At 40.4% G+C, this 8,874-nt stretch overlaps 1 protein-coding gene across 2 annotated transcripts in view; it reads right to left on the bottom strand.

Moving 5' to 3' along the window:
* Positions 1-2,674: 2,674 nt before the first annotated feature.
* Positions 2,675-8,874, bottom strand: part of ogfod3 (2-oxoglutarate and iron dependent oxygenase domain containing 3) — a 23,198-nt gene continuing 16,998 nt past the window's right edge. For both annotated transcript variants that reach the window (XM_083933157.1, XM_083933158.1), the window contains one exon: positions 2,675-3,435. In XM_083933157.1, coding sequence (XP_083789283.1) covers positions 3,299-3,435 — 137 coding nt within the window. In that variant the 3' untranslated portion in view covers positions 2,675-3,298. The remainder of the gene's footprint in view (positions 3,436-8,874) is intronic.

The raw sequence follows: 8,874 nt of genomic DNA, 5'->3' as shown, positions 1-8,874 counted from the left end.
AAAGGTTATGTTTCAGCAATGTTTTTTTTCCTGGGTCAAATTTTAAATGTGAGTTTCCCTGGGCTTGGGTCAGTTGTGTTGAAAATCACCCACCTACAGCTTATTGATGTTATACACCCGCACATTTGCAGACAGACGCTTTTATGGACTTTAGACATTTTTATCTCCACAGTGGATAAATTGATTTTACCGTTCAAACAGCATTTTAAAAGTCCTCCCCTCTTTTTTATTTTGAGGACATGACCCCGGCACATCTACTGTGTATTTTACCACTCAAAGTTTAGGGCAACGCTAGCGATTCACTCCTGTTCTTTCTTGTAATTGGGAGTTTGCACTCGACAGTAGAAACCCCAGCCAAACTTTTGCCTTCTCTTTTGTAACTTTAAAGGTGAAACACAGTTTGAAAATAGTGTTAAAGTAGCAGCAAAAAAAGAATACAACATGATGAGATAACTGTCATCTGTCTGTTTTTTGGCCATCATACTAACTTACTAGGAATAACTTACTCTAACTGACTACACTGCAATATAACAATGCTGCTTCTTTATTTCCATGTCTTCTACAAAGATCATTAACTGGTGAGAATGAGAACTTTTTTTCTGGGTTCCTCAGACTTTTAGCATACAATCATTAGCCATCGTTAAGACCCTTTTACAACATGTTTTTCTGGAGAGATTAAAAAGTCAGCCAGGGGTTTCAACCTTTGTCTGAAATTGTTACTAAGAACTTTAAGTGGAAAGCCAGGGTGAAAACAGAAATCTTGACAGCAGTAAGGGGCAGAGCTTAGCGTACGGCTAAATGCTTTCCCCTGTTGAAATAACCCAAAAGGTCTTGCTGAGATTGATTTTAGAAGACTTGAGCTAAGACTATGGAGTCAACACAATTTCCGAAAATAGTGTGAAAAGATTAGTCTTCTGTTACAGAAAAAAAAAATCATTAACTAGTCTTGACAGCAGTAGAGGGGTGGTAAACGAATGGGGTAAAAATACCCATTGCAGTTTAGACCTTCAAAGAATCCTGGTGGATCAATATGTCAAGAGCCGTACAACATAATTGTGTACTCCTTTACAGTGACCAGAGCATTTACCTTGAAGATTAAAGGAGATCAATGACTTCTTTGATGGGAAAACTATCAGCTAACAAGGTGACAGGCATGAATGACTATTGGCGCATGTATATTTTACAGCATTCCCATTTCACAAAAACTGGTATTCCTCCCACACAATCTTCCTCCTGTAGTACTACCATTACCTGTCTCTTAACGCTATCAAATGAATGTGATAATAGGTCTTTCAAAGCCTGAGAAGAGATATAGACACAGTAGCTGTCTGTGTATTTGCAGTGAACGTGAAGTCGTAGCTGCCAAGCTGCAAAATGTATAACGGAAGCACAGCACGCGTGGACTCAGGTGTGGTGGGTGCCAGTCGTTTGTTGATGTTAGCATTTGTTAATGTTGCACACTGTTGTCTGTAGGTGAGCTGAAGAGAGGCAAGGGACCCGGGAGAGCGCAAAAGTCGCCATCCTTTGGATGACTTAGAAAAAACAGTTGATTTGGTTTTGTTAGGATTACTGAGAAATGGCTGCTTGTCATGAAAGATAATCAAAATCCCACGCACCAAGAACACACAGAACATAACCTAAGCTACCGCATTTTTCCATTTCATTTATAATTCATACAGTAGCCCCAATAACAATAACACTGGAAATCAGATGATCAGATTTATTCTATCACCTTAGCTGTGCTTGTTTCTAATATTCTACTCACTGCCATAACATATAAGTCACATTCACATTACTGTAGATATTATTAAAGTTACTGTTACTTCTGTGGTTGCTTGCATCTCTGGAAGTGTCTCTCTGTCTGTCTTTATCTCTCTCTCTCTTTCCATCTGTCTGTCTTTTCTTCCTCCCCAACCGGTGCAGACAGATGGCCGTCCTCCATAGAGCTGGGTCTGTCCGACGTTCCTGCACGTTATAGGGTTGGTTTTCGTTGCCAGTGTGCACAAAATTGCTACTCTATGGAGGAATTGTTGGGTCTATGTAAACCATAAATAAGTCATAGAACGTGGTCTTTACCTACTCCATATGTAAAGTGTCCTGAGATAACTTTTGTTATGAATTGGCACTGCAAATAAAATTGAATTGAAACCATGTGAAAAGGTAAAGATTGAAAAAGTTTTTTGGCATACATAATATACACAATGATGAACTCAGTTGGAACCTATAAAGCACAAAAAAATGGAAACGGTTTGTTGTGAGCAGCTGTGGGGAAAACAACAAAGACAAGCAGGATGACTTCTTTCTGATGGGTTTCATCAATCAAGTAATTCTTCAAGTGTCTGGCTCACAAAGGCAGTGAAGATAACACTCAATACAAACTCAATACACAGGAATGATATTGGTAAATGTAATGAAATAGTATTCATCTGGTTACCATGGAAGCCCTGAAAGGCAAGGTGAAAAAAAAACTTTTTTTCAGGCAAAGAGATAGTTATCTCGTACATACGAGAGAAACTTAGGACTTCCGTAGGTTAGTGAAATGTGCTGGTTTGGGTAAAAATAGATTAAAGACCAAAAGCTTTGTGTGCTAAGATAAATAAGACAGAGAGACCAGGACTATTCAGGTTCTGTCAGTATTTTATTTCAAACCGTCCTTAAAGACCACATTGATGTAAATGGTAACATACTAGAAAAAGCAATCACTCCTGGACAAGGAGAGGGTTCTTCTTAGAAGAAAGCACCTCCTAGGTCAAGGCGGGATTTTATGATGAAAGGTTGATTCAGTAGGTGATTCACCGGATTTCTATCTCTTCTACAAGGAATTGGCAGCTCGCCTTAAAATGAAAACGACACCGTGACACACAGAAAACACACAATCCCACTTTAGCCTCCGTGAAACTGTTTCAGTAAAGAGGCAATCTCTGCTCAAGCTGTCCTCCAAAGGATCAAGAGGAGCAGAGTGTGGCGATTTGTCAGGCACCTAAAGATGCTTCATTCTAGTGTTTATGGTGGTGCAATAAAAAAAAAAGGTAACTAGAAAATTGGATATAAAAAAGATCAGTGAGATTTTAGGAAACACAAAAGCACCTCTACAAAAGAGAGGGGGAACCCATGTGCTTTTTTCAGGAGCACAGTCAGTGAGAGGCAGCAAGTCAATATCTGAAGATTACAGATGATCGTGCATCTACAGGACACCAATGTTACGAGGTAAATCTCACTTCTTCCTTGTCTCCCCTCTTATCCCCCTCTTTGCAGGGCTTGTCCGAGTCAGTGAGAAGCTGCGTCGGCCGTGGGTGCCTCAGGGCATGGCGGGGTCAGAGATAGCGTGCGCAGGGTCACACGTGAAGGACACGGTGATGGCGTAGCGCGTCCCCCACGTCACCTTCTCCACGCGGTGGAGGTTCTCCGTGCCGGAAGAGAAGAAAGAGACTCGTCCTGGGCAAGAAGGGAATGAGAGGGACTTTTTAGGAGAGAGAGGAGAATAAATGGTTGAAAGGAATAGTTCAGCATTTTGGGAAATCTGCTTATCTGCTTTCTTTGTATGAGACATGCATGAATTGCGTTTGTAGGGCAGCTACATAATAGTCAAGACATGTTTGGTATAAAGACTAGAAACAGGGGTTCAGAAATACACCAACTAACACCTCAAAACCACACTAATTTACACAACAAATGTTTTTTTTTTGTTTTTAAAAAAAAGAAATAGATAGATTTTTGGGTTATATACTTGCTAAAATCAGAAGTGGTAACATTCACATTCCTCTCCATGTACAGGTTAAACAAAGATGCATTGTATGCTAGTGAGCTTTGGATGTGCAAGTCTTTTTTTAAAACTTTGAACAAACCCAAGCTAGCTGTTTTCCTATATCAGTGTAAATGCTAAGTTTAGTGAACCATATCCTGTCTCCAGCACAGACCATAGACTAATTTACTGTTTATTTCAGATGGACGGCTTGACAGCTCCCCAAAAGTAAAAGCCAAAACATCTCAATCGCCTCCTGGTGGTTGGCTGCAGTACATGTCCTAAATCCTCCCCACTACATGTAAGCGGATGGGGGCAAACTAAAAAGAATGAAGTCAAATACATTTTTCCATGGTCTCTGTTATTTAAGGTAGTTCTTATCACACTGATGTTTGTTCAAGTGTTTGTTTTCAAGTATTTTTCTGAGGAGTTTGTTTTTAATTAGTGATCGACAAGAGACATTAGAGCAATAATAATAATAATAATAATAATAATAATAATAGTTTCACCTCAATCTTGGAAATACAGTATATAAGCTAGTTCCCCAAAATGTTAGATTGCTGATTCAACATATTTTATGCAGTATTGCTTGTGGAACTGAAGGAAATTTGATAGGGGGGAGGACACAAAAACCTGAAAAAAATTTTTAGAATCCTGAGGGGGCAAAAGGGGCCACAAGGACACACTCGGATTGTATTTTAGCAAAATCTGAAATGCATGTTTCCTCTGAGTTCATTCTCTTGAATTATCAGAGGCTTTGCTTCGCTGGGCCAGCTAATGAGCTATTGCCGTTTACCAGACAGTCATGCTCTGTCTTAGATATACATTTGCATTAATGTTTACATGGCTAGTCTGTAGTTGTTTACCATAATTAAGAGATCTATATTAAAAAAGTTTTCAGATTCTTGTTTCATTACAAAACTTCCAGTTCCTTCTGAAGAGGTTATCTTATGTGAATATGAATAAAAAGCTGGAATCATTGTGGCCCAATTCGTTTGCTCTGTTTTCCCTCCAAGAAATACTGATGACTTGTGCTTGTGTGTTCATTTGTTTGTTTGTGTGTGTGTGTGTGTGTGTGTGTGGGGGGGTGTGTGTGTGTGTGTGGGGGGGGGGGCATTATCTGAGGACGCCAGGGGAAATCAGTGCTTGCAGTTAAACAATGGAATGTACACTGAAAACCCAAAGAATGGGAAATAAGAAGAAAGAGAATTAATACACAAAAAAAAAGAGCGTGAGCTGCAAGACAGTGAGTGCCTGGTTTATGTCATTGAAAAGGACGGCATTTTCAAGCGCTCAAATTAACCACACAGCTTTAGATAACTGCACAATGAAATAATCTGTGAGAATAATCCCTTGCACTTGTCAATATAAATGTTCAGTGTTAACTTTGAAGGATTCAGTACAGTGAGCAGAGGAGATTATGGCAACACAATGGAGGGATTCAACAGGGTTCACGCTCTTCCTGAAATCAATTTTCAGGTTATTTACAGGACAATAAAAATAGAAAAAAGAGATACTGGTTTGTGTAAATGTCTCAGAGAAGTTTGGAACTTCATGTTCTCCTGGCTGTATATCGCCTGCTAAATTGTCATGGAGAAAAAGAAACCCCAAGTTAATTAAAACAGGTAAAAATCAAATTTATGCATTTATTTTAAACTCTATAAACTGTGATATTTGAGCACTGTGCCCTGCTCATGTTATTGCCAGAGTTCCCCCTTTGGTGCTATGTTACATCAGCAGCTAAAGAAAACAAATGTATTATGTTATATTACGTAGAAGGTTATCCACAGAATATTACTGTGACCATTAATTTTATTTACTAACACAACAGGATTCCATGACTTTTCCAGGCCGGGAAAATGAGATTATAAAATTTCATGATTTTTAAAGCTTTTCCCGTGACCGTGGGATCCCTGCATTGTTTGTTTCGTAACACTAGGTGACATCATACAAATACGTTTATCAACCGGAGTGGGAATTTGACTGTGTCTTGTCTTGGTGTCCTTGTGAAAATCAAATACCCACTCAGAGCCCCGCTCCATCGCCCAACTTTTCTTTTTCTTCCCCCATGCTGCCCTCTCCTGTCAAGTCCACCATGCAACGGAAGGGTAAATTAAGTCCTATTTGATTTGTCAACAGTAAAGGAATCAACCCCTGTGGTGTGACCAATGAAAGTGAGTAAAATGTGTGAAAGAGAGAACTTCTATCTTTATAGATGTGATAAAAAAGTCACTATATTTACTCAGATCCATCATCAGACTGCACCAAGATTTTAAAACTTGTGTTAAATAACAATAAAGACACAATTTTAGCCTTAAGGCTTTAATAATAGTACTGCTGGTATGTGATCAGAAACTAACTCATTGTTTGTAATTATTGTACAAATAAATCCTTATTTTAATTTTTAAAAATGTTGTTATTTCTCTAGAAGGGTTAAGTAAAATCCAAATCACGTGCTTTTAACTTATGGCCTTGATGCTCTTGCGTGTAGCCTTTGTGCCCTCAAAAACAAAAAGCCTTGCTGCAGGCCAAGTGGGCTTGAAAAACCAAGCCTGTTACCCACCTATACAGAAAAGTAAAAAAAAAAAAAGAGATTCAAAACCCCACTGACATTTGTAACGACGCTAATAACTAACTAGAGACCACTTTGCGATAGGATCACTGCAGCTGTAATGACAAATTGAACCAGGTGCTTAAAGTGAAAGTAAAGGTCCTAAATAGAAGGAGAGCTGGGGGGCAACTATATTCACATTCAAAGAGTTGAGTAAAAAAATAGCTGACTGAGGCATTATGTTGGAGAAAAGCACTACAGAAACACTACATTCTCTCTTTTGAGCAGCCTATTTCAAAATTTAGAGGAAAAAAAAGTTTGTTTGTCCAAATCATTGTTAGAAATCATAGTTAGCTCCTACTTAACTTTGTCCTGTGTTCAACACTAACTCCTGCCCTTCTATTCATGCCTCTGGTCTATTTTTGCTTTCAATAACAGACACGTCAATGATTTGCATTTCATGAGGTCTTTAACTTCGGAGACCCAAAGGAGATGAGTGTGCAATGCTAACAAGATGCTAAACGGTGTGTGACTCATCCGACGACAATACAAAGATTTGCTGCTAGGGTGAAATGCCTTACGCCACCAGCGACACAGGCCAGTCAATGTATTGAGTCCCACAGGATGAATCACACAGGCTGTATGTGTCCCTATGGACGCTGGGATGGTAGACATGGGTGGTATTTAATTAAAATGGACCTTGAACATTTCACATAGATCTCGGGGGAGAAATACGTTTCCTGCATTACCTTGTGAGTACAGGGCTGCCATTTAGAAACCCTGGAGACGGAGAGGAAAGCATTTTACATTTGTTTCCCACTGTACCATGCATCAGCCTATAGAGCAGCACTGAGGTCAGCAGAGGCCAACAGGAAGTCAGCCGGCTCTGAAAGAGGGAGTCTCTCATGCGCAAGCTCTATGTAGATGCCCACAGAAGGCAAGGTGGGTTTTTTGCGCATGTAGCTGGTAAACAGCTTATATTGGAATTAATGGCACACCAGATTGGAATGTGGCATCCTGTTTTCTTACATATGCGATTGAGTCTGACAAAATAAACCTCTGCTGATGTCATCATGGGTTATCCAGGCTTGGGCTTGGAGATGGCAAACTGCATTATTTTACTTTTTACCTTGCACAGCTGCTGGATTCTTGCGATATTGCATGATCATGTGGCAATTAACAATCACAGGATCACGCAAATCTATCTTGTCAGGCTTCAAGTAATGCCTTGTGTTCCAGCTACCATTGCCTATCAGTGCCCTGTGAGGAGCTATTGGCAGCCACAGGTGTGGTTTAGGTATGCATGCTGGGCGTTCAAATCAACAATGTTAGACGTTAGCCTAGATGCTGCAATAACATCAGTAATATTAGAACTAGAGAGTATTTCTTCATTGAAAGAAGAGCAAAGAATGAAACTGAAGGCATTTCTCGATGGAGAGGATGCTTACGCTCTTGTACTGACTGACTTCAGCTAGGGTTTGATAGACAGATGGATCATCCCATCACCTGCAAAGTATTTTTTTTTAAGTGTGTGCCCTTTTCCAAAGTTTCCAATGATGGCTTCTCAGATGGTCCTGTTTCACAAACCGTCTGAGGCATCAGGTTTAGAAACTTTGAGAGCAGAGATTAACATATATGGGCATTCACCAGGAGAGATGCTACTGGTTGCCCTGTTATTTCCAAAAAAACATTCCAGTAGTTTTATCATATTTAGTGACTCTATAGCCGTTCTCTCATAAGTACTCCGGGCAGATGTCCAGAGAATCATGTCCTGACATTGTCCAGAGTTGAACTTTCACACATGTTGCACACAGCAAGAGAGTCTCCATGTCAGATGCATTCTCACTTGGTGGAAATACTTGTTTCATTATGTGAGGGGTGGTGCCTGGGTAGAGCGTGAAGGGGGCAGCACATGACGTTGATTACACTGCGGTAAAAACTGACAACTTTTCCATGGCTTGAACCTGTCTGATGATTTTAGCATCAGCCCTTACTGACAGAAGTTCTTGAATCCCGTCTCTCCAGTTAGACCTTTTCGTTGCTGTCTTTGTGTGAAAGAGCTGTTTTCACACATGGGCTCACTCAGAGATTAACTCAGGATGACCGCTGCTTCATGTTGGATCCAACGGAATTTGTGTTCTCACCTAAAGTTCCGCCTCATAATTGTCTAGATCCTCTCTTGTTTGCAGTGCATGTGTGAAAGGGACTTATGTTTGCAGAAGCGCAGCCACCAAGGTCAAGCTGGTAGTTTTAAGGCAGCAGCCCAGCTGAGGTTATCTAATTCCCCTGTGGTTGTCTGAGCTGGCAGGTTAACCCCTACTGACTCCTCTGAATGACAGACGGGCCTTTTTCGCTGTCTGCCCTCCCGTTTCTCCGTTTGTATCTGCCTTTTCCAGCCAAATACCCTATCTCTCTATCACATATCTACTCTTCATCTATCTCTCAGCCATTTTCTGTCTGAGCCCACCCTCCATACTTTCCCTCTCTTTGCCCTATAGGGGACACCTTCCCATCCAGCAAATCCATCAATCACCTCTCTTCTAATCCTCCACTCTTTTTCCCCCTCCTTACTTCCTCTTCA

The sequence above is a fragment of the Echiichthys vipera genome (genome assembly GCF_963691815.1).
Source record: "Echiichthys vipera genome assembly, chromosome: 18".
Classification (NCBI taxonomy): domain Eukaryota; kingdom Metazoa; phylum Chordata; class Actinopteri; order Perciformes; family Trachinidae; genus Echiichthys; species Echiichthys vipera.
The sequence above is the reverse complement of the archived record's forward strand: the minus strand, read 5'-3'. Positions and strand labels throughout refer to the sequence as shown.